General features: G+C 53.7%; 1 protein-coding gene across 2 annotated transcripts in view; it reads left to right on the top strand.

Annotated features, from left to right (window-relative positions):
- Nucleotides 1-12,161, top strand: part of Akap1 (A-kinase anchoring protein 1) — a 32,615-nt gene extending 20,454 nt beyond the window's left edge. For both annotated transcript variants that reach the window (XM_028878210.2, XM_037201399.1), the window contains exons 3-11: nucleotides 2,117-2,250; nucleotides 3,717-3,843; nucleotides 4,321-4,448; nucleotides 6,183-6,360; nucleotides 8,190-8,340; nucleotides 8,694-8,761; nucleotides 10,719-10,792; nucleotides 11,224-11,286; nucleotides 11,745-12,161. In XM_028878210.2, coding sequence (XP_028734043.1) covers nucleotides 2,117-2,250; nucleotides 3,717-3,843; nucleotides 4,321-4,448; nucleotides 6,183-6,360; nucleotides 8,190-8,340; nucleotides 8,694-8,761; nucleotides 10,719-10,792; nucleotides 11,224-11,286; nucleotides 11,745-11,819 — 998 coding nt within the window. In that variant the 3' untranslated portion in view covers nucleotides 11,820-12,161. The remainder of the gene's footprint in view (nucleotides 1-2,116; nucleotides 2,251-3,716; nucleotides 3,844-4,320; nucleotides 4,449-6,182; nucleotides 6,361-8,189; nucleotides 8,341-8,693; nucleotides 8,762-10,718; nucleotides 10,793-11,223; nucleotides 11,287-11,744) is intronic.
- The last annotated feature ends 381 nt before the right edge of the window (nucleotides 12,162-12,542 follow it).

Raw genomic sequence — 12,542 nt, 5'->3', positions numbered from 1 at the left:
CTCTGCAGAGCCTCAGCCGTCCTTTCTCTGTGCAGTTGCAGCTCCGCCCCGGGAGAGAGGGCACTTTGGTAACGAAGGGCGCACTGGGTTTTTCGAGTGCTGAGCCCAGCGTAGACAGTTGAGACCGCTAACTTACAGGTCAGCAGCTCCTGACCCTGCTCTACAGCCCCAGGGGTATTGATTCTCTCCCAGTGACTTCCAAGGGGCTCGTGGCTTGTTTGTCCTGGAGCATTCCCAACCATTCCGTTTCATCCAAGGAAGTCTGGGCATTTTTCTCGGGTGTTTTACTACTTTCATTAGAATCTGGGGGGCACCACACCTTGGATTTTGTCACCCTAAGATACTGTTGATCGAGACCATGATGATTTTACATAGGTCTAAAGGAAAGCAAATTCTGCCCATTTTAACTGTGGGAGGCCAGATACTATAAGCTACATCCTAATGCTGGAGTGCTAAAATGTTAAGAAAAAAAATTTGCAACTTAAAATGGGCAAAAGGGAAGGTTTTTAAAAAAAACATCTCAAGAATAAAGGAGTTTCCATTTGCCTGATGCCTGTAACTGTAACGAATGAACCCCTCAACTCTGGACAGATTGTAGTAGCTGTGCAGATGCCTTGCGGCTTCTGAGACCATAATAAATGGGTGGGAGGCTCAGGGTGGCCCATTGGTCATAGCCCGAGGATAGGAACTGGTTAAGTAGGTGGTATTCTCAGGTTAGCCTTGACCCGACTTTGGGCACTTCCCCTAGGCTGAAGCTCAGGGCAGACGGGAACAGGACTGCCTGGCTGGGGAGCTGAAAACTGGTCAGTGAATGCAGCCTGCTGAAGGCCTGGTATGGTTCCGAGTTACTCCTGGGATCCATTGAGATGTTAGCAGGTGTTAGCCAGTCTAGTTCTCTTGGACGGAGGCCAGGGCGGTGTGGCAGTCCAACCCCGACCAGCCTGATTTGCTTCCAGAAAGCTGGCCAAGCGGCTTTCTTGGGTGCGTAGGTGGGTGGGTGGGTGGGGTCTTTACCTAAAGCCCAGTGTTGAGGGATGCTACTTTGGAGGTGACTCTTCTCCCAGGGGTGGAGAGTTCGATTAGGTCTTAGTCTTTTATATCCAGACAGATATGGATTGCTTGGAAAAGTGTTATGTCCTGAGTTTGGGGAAACCAGGTGGAAAATAGCCTAATTAGTTGGCTCTCAGGAGTGATCTATTTCAGGCCATTAAGTTGGTATCTCAGCCAGAGCGGAGTCTCTTCCCTTGCCCTGGCTGGTCCCTGGTGCTTGTTTGGGCTTCCTTTTCTCCTGTTCCTTTTTTGCAGCGGTTCTTTGGTCATGTCCTAGGGAAGAGTTGAACAGCCTAAGTTGGTGCCAGAGTCACATCCCCCACTGTCCTCTTGGAATAACAAGCTTTGATTTGTCTCACTTTCCAAGGGCTGTTTGAGCCACCCCATAATCAGAGCTTCACAAGCCAAGCCCAATGGGGAAGGGAGGAGGCCCACCAGCCTTTGTCCACACCTGGACAAGACCAACGGGCCCTGATTAGAACTGAGAACGGGGCCCTCAGTAGGCTATCACTGTGACTGCCCACCTACCCCTTCCCCGTGCCCCCAGCCTGGGGCCTGAGGCCTTGGAGACTAGAGACCCTTGGTCTGGGAGGCTGGCACACTTGGAAAGAGCAGGATGATTGTAACAAGAGCGTCAAGGCCCACTCCTGGGACCGTGTAGACCTGTGGGTCGTCTTGTTAGCCTCCTCCCCACTACACCCTGCATCCTCCTCTCCCTGGGCCGAGAGTCTGTCTCTCCCTAGCTTACTACGTGTGTGTCTGTCCCAGCAGCTGTGGCTAGTCACGGCTGCCAAATAAGCATGCAGGACCGCTAAGTGACAGGCTAAAATTAGGTGTGTGGGTACCCTAGGCCTCCCTTCATTGGGTTTTACTGAGCCTTCTCGTCTGTGAGCTGAGTGCTGTTTGCCAGGCTTGCATAGGGGTGTGTGTGTGCAGGACCTTCCAGTATTACAGACTTGGGAAGCTGTGATAGTCAGGGCTGAGCTGGAGTCTGTGTGTGTGTGTGTGTGTGTGTGTGTGTGTGTGTGTGTGTGTGTGTGTGTATACACCGCTTCCTCCCCTGCAGGTTCTGACGGAAACAGCATGGATTCAGTGGATAGCTGCTGTGGGCTTACAAAGCCTGACAGCCTCGAGAATGTCCAGGCAAGCTCCAACCCTAAGAAGGTTGACCTCATCATCTGGGAGATTGAGGTGCCAAAGGTAAGGTGGTGGCGTTCCTTTAGGCTGGATTCTGTGGGAAGTCAAAGTTCCCTTACGCCAGGTTTAAAGAAGGCCATGAGCTAGATGGGCCAGGCTGGGGAGCTGTGGGCAGGCCACCCGACTTCATTCTTCCCTCACCCACATGCCTGCCTAGTCCCCCAGGCTCCTCTGTGTGGGCTGCGGCCCAGATCTTCTTAGAAATGCTAGCAAGCATCAGCCTGAGGCCTGGGCATCAGGCCCCATCCCAGCTCTGCACTGTAAGGTGTCCTAGACGACTGTGGAGAGCTTAAGCTGCTGTGGACAACGGAGCGCCTAGAAACAGAGAAGCGAAGGCAGGCAGCTCCAGCTCCGCCTGGAGCAGCTGGGAGCATGCTCATCCCTCTCACCTCACACTCCGTGGTTGTTAAAGCCAAGGTTGTGGTGGTTTAATTAATACTTCTAAATGTTTAACAATTTATTTCATTTTCCCGTGCCGGTCTTTACAGTTTTAACTGCATTATTCATTGAATGTCTGCTGCTTCCCTGGTCCCCAGTGCCCAAGTGGTTTCTAGCCCCCTGCTGTTCGAACCTAACTTATTAGTGTTTATCACTGGGGCTCAGTAGTAATTGGCCCTGCTTACTCCCAGGGCACTTGGCTCCATGCTTGAGCTGGAGACCTGGCTCAGTCTGAACTTTGGGTCAAGACTCCTATGCTGACCCCAGGCTGCTGGCTCCCGGAGTAGTTTTCTTCCCCAGTGACCTTGTTAGCAATTCTGCCCTCAGTGGTCACAGAGGGCATGGTGAGTCAGGCTCTGGATGAGTAGGGACCGGGTCCCTTGCCACCCTCCAGGGCTGGGGTCGTTTAGAATTGTTGCGGAGCTTGTCTTACGTCATGCTTAAGTCTGGCATCTTCTGTTTGCCTTGAACTCTGGTGCACTAGGCCCTTGTACATGCTGTCGCTTGGCGGTAGTGTCCTCAGGCTTTCATTGTCCAAGCCGTTTCTTTGTCTGTGGCTATTAGTGGACTCAAGGGACAGGGATATGAGAACTTGGAGTTGATCTTTCTAGCAGTGAAACTTGAGAGAGAGAGAGAGAGAGAGAGAGAGAGAGAGAGAGCGAGAGAGCGAGAGAGCGAGAGAGCGAGCGAGAGCGAGCAGGAGGGATACTGCTTTAATGTTCTGGGTCTCGCCCACATAGTTGGGATGAGACGCTGAGCCCCGGGCCAGACTGCCCCTTCAGCTGCTTAGCAGCTGTGTGGTCTGGGTGGGCCCTAGAGCATGTCCCGGCTTATTTCCCTTCATGTGTAAAATGATCAAGTTGTCTATTCCGTAGATTCTGTGACTGAACCTAAGTGCTTAGAACAGTCCTGAAAATTAAATGCTGGCACCAACAGTGTGAGCTTGACTTTACACAAAACAAACCTAGGTCTTTGGGCAGTGAACAAGGAGTCAGCTTCACGTTTCCCTCATCTCTCTCTCTCCCTGGAAGCACTTAGTGGGTCGACTGATTGGCAAGCAGGGTCGGTACGTGAGTTTTCTGAAGCAGACATCTGGTGCCAAGATCTACATCTCCACCCTGCCTTACACCCAGAACATCCAGATCTGCCACATAGAAGGTCAGTGGTGTGCGCCCTGTGCTTAGCGCTTACCTGAAGTATAAGGCAGGAGCATCAGGTTGCCGTTGTCCATTTGGAATGGTCGCCTCTGAACAGACACTGGAGGCTTCTAGGTAGGGGGCACACTGGGTGTCTTCCCTCCAGGCGCCTCCCGCTCAGGGGCTTGCTTGCAGGACCCTGTCCCTCTGCACCCCCTCTGTCAGGCCGGGATAAGGATGGGTGCTCAATAGACAGAGCCAGGGTGCTGGGGCACAGTGTCTGTCACCCACGTTTTCCTCACAGCACAGGTACCTTTCCCATCTGGCTTTGTGTTCAAAGCGTGGGTCAGGTCGGCAAAGGGGGTGGGTTTAAACTTGATTCCTAAAGCAAAGCCAAGTGTTTGGCCCGTGGGAGTCCTGTGGAGTGGCATGTGGGTGGATCTGTGTTTGCTGTTCCTTTTCTCTTACCGTGCCCGTGTGTCCTGTCCCTTGCCCTTAGGCTCTCAGCATCATGTAGACAAAGCTCTGAACTTGATTGGGAAGAAGTTTAAGGAACTGAACCTCACCAATATCTATGCCCCACCACTGCCCTCGCTGGCGCTGCCGTCCCTGCCGATGACGTCTTGGGTGAGCATGCTTGCCAGGATCCTACTTCTTGTCCCCTTCCCTAAACTTATCCCAGTAGAGAGACTGTTAGTGCGTGGGCCAATGCTTGGCTCTGTGGCCGGCTGGCCGGCATGTTCTCTGAAGACAGGATGGACACCAGCAAGGGGCCAGGGCCTCTTGACCCCACGCTGGGAGGACTCTGTATTCCTGCCACTTGGTCATGCTTTCTTTTTTCTAGGCATTTGCCTAAAGAGAACTGAGCCAGGAGACTGGGTATGGGCTCCTAAAAAGCTGGGGCTGTACCTAGAGTCACTGCCCAGCACCAGAGGCCTTGGGTAGGATCTGCTGAGAAAGATTTTGGTGAGACTTAGATGGGTCATTAACATTCTTTCTAGTCAGCTGAGCTGAAGAGTGGCCCTGGTGAAGGATTCCCTCCTCTTCCATCTCCCCAAGAACTGCCTGGAGTGTAGTTGGTAAATGCAGAGTCCCCAGGCTGGAAGCCCTAGAAGTTAGCGGAAGAGAAGCTCATGTCTCCAGAGCAATGAGCAGGCATGCCTTGGACCCTCAGTTGGGCCTGTTGTCCTCGGGAGTAGACGCACAGAGTTCTGTTGCCACAGACTCTTCACCGCATTCCACAGCTGGGCTGACAAGCTGCTTCAGGGACATTGCCTCTTTGGGGTTTGCTTAGGACAGTAGGTGTTTCAGCTGTGGTCCCCCACCAGAGATCCTTGTGCGGTGGTGGGGGTGGGGGTGTTCCTTTCTTTCACTGTGGGCCTTTGGGAGTGTGCTGGGCCCCACTCCATGCTTTATGCCTGAATTAGCGGTTTTCCCAGGGGCCTTGCGGTAGCCTCTCTTCTTCAGCAATGGAGTAGCTCATGTAGGTGGTTGCCTTCCCTTGTGTTCTGCTTGCTCATTGAGACTCTAGGTGCTTTGAAGTCAGCAGGGCTGGGGACCCATAGAAGTCAAAGGAAGTTCTTGGGGCCACCAGTCTTGAAGGTGAAATCCAGATCCTCCAGGGTGCAGAACCCTGCTTTGCTACCTATAACTTAGCATTGGGGAAAATGGTGCTGGAGCACAAGCCTTTTAGAGAGCCCCGTGACCTCTGCTAGGACCTTTCACCTGAGGCCTTAGTGGCTGAGCACACATACAGGCCTCCTACCCAAAGCCAAGAGATGAGGGGACATCTGTGAGGGTGGAGGGAGTATGATCTAGGGCCAAGTAGAAGGTACAGAGTAAATGGGACATCAGCTCTACAGACCTTAGCAGACCTGTACTGAGGCTGCCGCTTGCTACTCAGAGGCAGAGACGTGCTTTCAGGCAGTAAGCTCCAAAGGGGTCTGAGGCTGCCCACCCAGTGTTCTCAGGCATGTCCTGAGCAAGCTGCACACTCCAATATTTGCCTTCCTTAAGTCTTACAGACTCATCAGAAAAAGTGGGAGAGAGGGAAGGCAGACATGCTCCAGGGGGTGGACCCTTGCCCAGCTGTGGCCCCTGGATCTTCAGATCCCACACTACATATACAGGTGGCTGCTGGCTGCCTAGTTTGGACTAGGGGGTCTCCCTATCGGATCCTGAGGTGAGGCTGCCCCTAATGGCAGGTCTCGGCATTACAACCAACAGTCTCCAGGACGTTGCTATCTGGGTGCCATATTGTTACTGATGGCTGTGTCTGTCCATAGACTTGCCCTGGGGCCCTGGGCAAATCCCAAACCTGAGAAGAACTGATACAGTGCTGGCTGCCTCTTCCTCCTCTAGCTCATGCTGCCCGATGGTATCACCGTGGAAGTCATTGTGGTCAACCAGGTCAATGCGGGGCACCTGTTTGTACAGCAGCACACACACCCCACCTTCCACGCGCTGCGCAGCCTGGACCAGCAGATGTATCTCTGTTACTCTCAGCCTGGAATCCCCACCTTGCCCACCCCGGTGGAAAGTAAGTGCTGCCTAGAGAATCAAGGAGCGTCCGGGTTCCAGTCAGGCCAAGACATGTAGGCCGCACTCAGTCTGCACCAGAAGACTGTTTGGGACCCCCTCGAATGGCAGCATTCCTGAGCTCTTACATTGTCATAGAATCGTGCTGGGTTGAGCTTTCTGGCTAGCTAGTGTTTCCACCGACTGACCAAAGCCGTAGAACTGGAGTGGCATTTTTCTGGGGGACTCAGATCATAGCCCTGACACTTTGTTGTCTTTTTAATTTTTTAAAATTACATTTATTCGTTTTATATGTAAGTATTTTGCCTGCATGTATGTATGTGTCCCACATGTGTGCATGGTGCCCATGGAGGTCAGAAGAGGGCTTCAGGTCCCCTGGAACTGTAGTTATGGATGGCTGTGAGCCGCCATGTGGATGCTAGGAATCAAACCCAGGTCCTCTGCAAGAACAGCCAGTGCTCCTAACCACTGAGCCGTCTCCCCAGCCTGGGCTTTGTGTCTTGTAAGTGGCATGATACCCAGTGCTACCCAGGCTCATCCACCAGGCGGTAGAGTGATATGCAGTCTCACGTAGCGCACTTCGGGTATGCACTTGTCATCTGTGCGGTTGATGTCACCACATGACAGGTGAGGGAACGTCTCTGGAGCGGAGGGACTTGAGCAGACAACACTGGATGACCCGTTACCTTTGTTGCTTTTCTCGGTTGGGGGACAGGACTAAATGTCAGAACATTCTTCCCAATCTCCTCACAGGCTTTGAGGCATGAAGAAAATTTTGACATTCTCTCTAGCAGTTTTGTTTGCCCCCCTTTTGGAAGAATGAAGTTTAATTTTCATCAGATTCTTCATTACCCAAGGGTGGCTGCACCAGGGTCACTGTCTGGAGCAGGACCAGTGTGATCGGCTGCTGGAGGTGCTAGGGTGCTGTTGTGACCTTTCTCCCGTGACTGCCCAGCTTGATGGCTGCCTGGGGACACTACATCCTGAGGCAGAGGCTAGGTGGTGTGAGCTACAGACCTAGGATGTTCTTCTGGTCAGGCTTTCCATCAGAGTTGTTGTGGACTGGAGTAGACCAGACTCCAGGTACTGGCCCACTGGACTGGAGTAGACCAGACTCCAGGTACTGGCCCACTGGACTGGAGTAGACCAGACTCCAGGTACTGGCCCACTGAGCTCTGCTGTGCTTGGCAGTTCGTGATTCCTTGGGGACTTTTCCTTAGGCACCGGGGCTGGGGAGGACTCAGTGAAATGCTTTCCACAGGATGAGTTTGATTTCCCTTATTAAAAAGATATATCCGTGCGTGTGTGCATATGCGTGTATGCGTGTGATCCCAGTACTAGGGAGGCAGAGATAGGCAGAATCCCAGGGTTCACTGGCCAGCCATCATTTCAAAAATAACAACAAACAAAAAGGCACAGTGTCTGAGGGATGAGGGCTAGGGTCACCCTGGCCTTCCAGACACGTGCACGGACACACAGAAAGCAGGCCCTCACCCTGTTTGCTGAGTTCCGTGTTTTACGTGGCTTCTTTTGGTCCATGTGCTACTTTCAGGCTGCAGCAAATTTCAGAGTCACGGCTCTAAACCAAAGGCCCTTCTGGGTTGGGCAGCTTTGGGAATATGTTAAGCTGGATTCCCGTGTTCTGGGTTTTCCTTGGTTCGTCTTGAGCTCTGGGAGAGGTTTTGTGGAGGATTCCTGTTGTCCCTGTCCGCTGCCCATGGAAATGCATGCCTCTGACCATGTGGGAAGGTGGGAGCAGTGAGCAGGGTCGCCCTTGCAGCCCTGCCCCAGGCCAGCTGTGTTCCACACACTTGTCCTCCCGCCCTGCAGTAACGGTTATCTGCGCTGCCCCTGGTGCGGACGGGGCCTGGTGGCGAGCCCAAGTAGTGGCCTCCTATGAGGAGACCAATGAGGTGGAGATTCGCTACGTGGACTATGGTGGATATAAGAGGGTGAAAGTCGACGTGCTCCGGCAAATTAGGTGAGTGGGATTTCTTGGCCAGTCACAAGTCACCCCGGCATGACATGGGGTGCATGGCTCAGTTCCACCCAGCTTCAGGTGGGGCCGGGATTTCCCCCCGCTGCCAGCTTTGTGTTAACCGAGTCAGGTATAAAGACACACGATGGCCTGCCTCAGCTACACAGAACTAGAAGGCCCAAGTGTCAGGCAAAGGTGGTGATTTTGGTGAAGGAAGTCCCTGTGAGTCGGGCCTGGAGCTGGTGCCCTGCGTTAAGTGTGCACGTCATCCTGCCTTGTAGGTGGTTGTGCTGAGTAGAAGGTCAGTTCGGATACTGGTGGTCTCTGTTGAACTCATCCCTTTCTTGCCTTTCCAGGTCTGACTTTGTGACCCTGCCATTCCAAGGAGCAGAAGTCCTTTTGGACAGTGTGGTCCCACTGTCAGGTACCAGGCAGGGCCTCTAACTGTGGGCGGGGCACTTGGGCACCGGGCTTTCTTGAAGCCCTCCTCTTTCTCATCTGGAGCCTGCGTCGGCATGGTTGGCACCCCTGTTAGCCTCTGGTGGAGCAGGTCTAGACTGAGGCCCAGGATCTTGGCTTTCTAGCAAGTCCCCAGGCGATGCCAATACTGCTGTGGCCCCTTATCTGGGATCTGCTGATTTGCACCTTCCCAGCTGCCAGCTTGAGAGGCTCCAGTGAGGTACTTCAGCATGTGGTCCAGAGAGCCAGGCCGGAGGTCAGCACACTGCTCAGTACAGCCACCGCTCCTTAGAGCGTGCTGGGGGCTGTGCTGTGCTGACCTGTGTTTCTGAGCCCGGAAGCATTGCTGGAGGAAGAGTGCTGGCGTTCCTGGGCCTGCCTGTCCTCTGGCATGAGGGGGTGGGTGGCGCTCGTCTTCCAGGTAGCTGTGAGTCACATGTGTGCTGATGTAGGAAGGGGTCAGCTCACAGCTGCTCTGGCCGTCGGTAAAAGGCTGTTTAATCATCACCCTCTCCCCCATGCAGCCCCTTCAGATCCTGTGCTGTGTAGACACACGCAGTGTAGACACACAACAGTGTAGACACATGGCAGTGTAGACACACGGCAGTGTAGACACGCAGTGTAGACACACAACAGTGTAGACACATGGCAGTGTAGACACACGGCAGTGTAGACACGCAGTGTAGACACACAACAGTGTAGACACACGCAGTGTAGACACAGGACAGTGTAGACACACGACGGTGTAGACACACCCAGTGTAGACACACGACAGTGTAGACACAGGACAGTGTAGACACACCCAGTGTAGACACACGGCAGTGTAGACACACGGCAGTGTAGACACACGGAAGTGTAGACACAGGACAGTGTAGACACACGCAGTGTAGACACACGGAAGTGTAGACATGCAGTGTAGACACACGGCAGTGTAGACACACGGCAGTGTAGACACACGCAGTGTAGACACACCCAGTGTAGACACACGCAGTATAGACACACCCAGTGTAGACACACGACAGTGTAGACACACAACAGTGTAGACACACGGCAGTGTAGACACACGGCAGTGTAGACACACGCAGTGTAGACACAGGACAGTGTAGACAGCCATGCCGCTCCACCCTTGTAATCCTAGTACTCAGGCCAAAGCAGGGGGATTGCCGTAAGTTTGAGGCCAGCCTGAGCTACGTAGACAAGACTCTCTGTTACAAAAAAAGTAAAACAGAGACATCCCAGTCTAGCCAGCGTCCTGTCAGGAGACTAGCAGGCTCTGTTTCTTTCTCTCCTTTTTTGCCAGCCTTTCTCCATTCTGTCCATCTAAGCAATCTGGCCAGACCCACCGATAGGCCCTCCTTTATCACAAGATTCTTCCAGCACACCTGGCCGGCTCCTGCCTCCCACCCTGCCACCTCCTGCCTTGACCGTGTTCTTGTACATCACTTTCTACATCACTTTCGTAAGCCAGCCCAGTGGAAGGCGGCACCTCAGCGTCCTGCCTGTTAGAGGGCGGCTGCCTACACCCGACCAGCCGTTTGGCTTGGAATGCTGCCTGTGCCATGGTGGGATCCAGTTGGCCTTTGGGGGTCAGCCTTTGCCTGTAAAGTGGACACACCCTCCTGTCTTCTGGGGCATCGCTGGTTTGGTGGAGGTGCACACCTTGTTCAGCATAGCTGGCCCCCAGATTAAGTGGGAGTGAGGCCCGCGTGTATCGAAGGCAGCTTTTCTGTCTGCCCTGCGCCTTGGGGTATGCGTGCGGCCGGGCTTCTCTGTTCACTGGAAGTCACAGAGGCATAGGGTCTGCTGGCAAGGTGGCTCTCCTCGACCAGTCCTGAAGTCTGCAGCATCTGGAGCAGCCTGCAGGTGACAAGACTGGCCCCAGCGGGTATCTGAACACTCTTTCCCTTTTTCTCCTCTTCAAGATGACGAGCACTTTTCAGCCGAGGCAGACGCAGCCATGAGCGAGATGACAGGCAACACAGCATTGCTGGCCCAGGTACGTGCCGGGCAGGAGGCTGGCAGACCAGCCAGGGGCCAGCAGTAGAGGCTCCTACCTAGTGCAGCCAAGTGTCCGGGCTTCTGGGGATCTCACTTTTAAACTCCTTCTGGCTGGGCGGTGGTGATGCACACCTTTAATCCCAGCACTCGGGAGGCAGAGGCAAGCGGATCTCTGAGTTTGAGGCCAACCTGGACTACAAAGTAAGTTCCAGGAAAGGCGCAAAACTACACAGAGAAACCCTGTCTCAAAAAACCAAAACAAAACAAAAAAAGCAAATAAACTCCTGTCCTGTGCTCATGAGCCTGGAGTGACTGGTGAGCTTGAAGAAATTCAGAAGCCAGCCCGGCACAGTCCTGTAACCCCGGCACTCCATAGAACTTGTCATGCACAGTGTAGCCTAAGATGTTTTCTCTGTCGTGCCCCTCCAGGTGACAAGCTACAGTACGAACGGCCTTCCCCTGATTCAGCTGTGGAGTGTGGTTGGAGATGAAGTGAGTCTGCCCCTTGCCACCGGGCTGCTGTCAGCAGCAGTGTGCTAACTGGGGACTTGTCCTGGCATCGTGGACCAGTGTCACCAGGGGACACTGGGCTCCACGGGTGGGAATAGTGGCGTGGAGTGGGTAGAAGCTGGATGTGCTGTTGACGTGGAGCTTCGGGGACAGCCTCTTTCCACACTTAGTACCCTTGCTGCCAAGCTGGGGAGACCCTGCTCTAGACCTTCCAGGGTCTCTGTCCATTGCCCCTGTCCTTATGACAAGGTCAGCTTTCTTCAAGCCGTTAGAAGCCTGTGCCAAAGTGGCAACAGCGTGTAAGGAAGAGCCTGTTGTAGTTATCCCCCGTCTGCACCGCCCCCTGGCTGACGACTGGAGGCCTGGGTAGGAGAACCCACGCTGGCTTAGACCTTGCCCTGAGCTGCCATGCGGAACTCTCACGAACACTCTGTTTCCAGGTGGTGCTGATAAACCGGTCGCTGGTGGAACGAGGCCTTGCGCAGTGGGTGGACAGCTACTATGCCAACCTCTGACCTCGGCTCCCTGGGCTCCACCAGGCTTTTTTGCACTGTATTAGATTGGGCTTGGCTCTCAGGACAGAGATTTAACATCAGAGTAACAAACGTTGTTCTCGAGTCTTCTTTCCCCCGTTCTGTAGTCCTGCGGAAAAGACGCTTCCTCCCCGAGGAGCCGTGGGTTCTTTTCAAAGCCTTAGCCCAGCTGGAGGCTGTTGGAAGGAAGGTCTCTTCACCAGGTCGTCCTGTTCCCATTCCACCCAAACCCCACACGCTGCAGCAGGCAGCCAAGGCGGGCGTGGGGCTGGCTGAGAGGGTCTATTCCGTCTTTACTCAGGGAGTGAGGCGTGGACTGACTGCTATCGATCCCCGTAGAGCTCATATGGATGAATTGTTGGTGTGTAGCCGGTTTTTATATACTTCCTCCAGGGGTCTAGGAGCTCAGACTTTTTAAACATAGATGTAAATATGGAGCGGTCATCACACCTGACCTCTATGAGTCGGGGAGGGGGCGCTAGTATCTTGCCAAGCCTGGTTGTCATTTGTAATCATTTTCTACCTGTGCAAACTCTGTAAATATATGTTTAAAATGTAATATTTTGTACAAGACACACTGGAGAACAAAGGGAACTCAGAACTCTTCCACATTCTTCACCCGGCAATAGAAAATCCATCCCAGAGTGGGGCTGCTGCCCCACTGCTCCAGCCAGGGGCTCCTGCGGCTTCCTGTGCACAGACAGG

The sequence above is a fragment of the Peromyscus leucopus genome, chromosome 8b (genome assembly GCF_004664715.2).
Source record: "Peromyscus leucopus breed LL Stock chromosome 8b, UCI_PerLeu_2.1, whole genome shotgun sequence".
Taxonomy (NCBI): Eukaryota; Metazoa; Chordata; class Mammalia; order Rodentia; family Cricetidae; genus Peromyscus; species Peromyscus leucopus.
The sequence above is the reverse complement of the archived record's forward strand: the minus strand, read 5'-3'. Positions and strand labels throughout refer to the sequence as shown.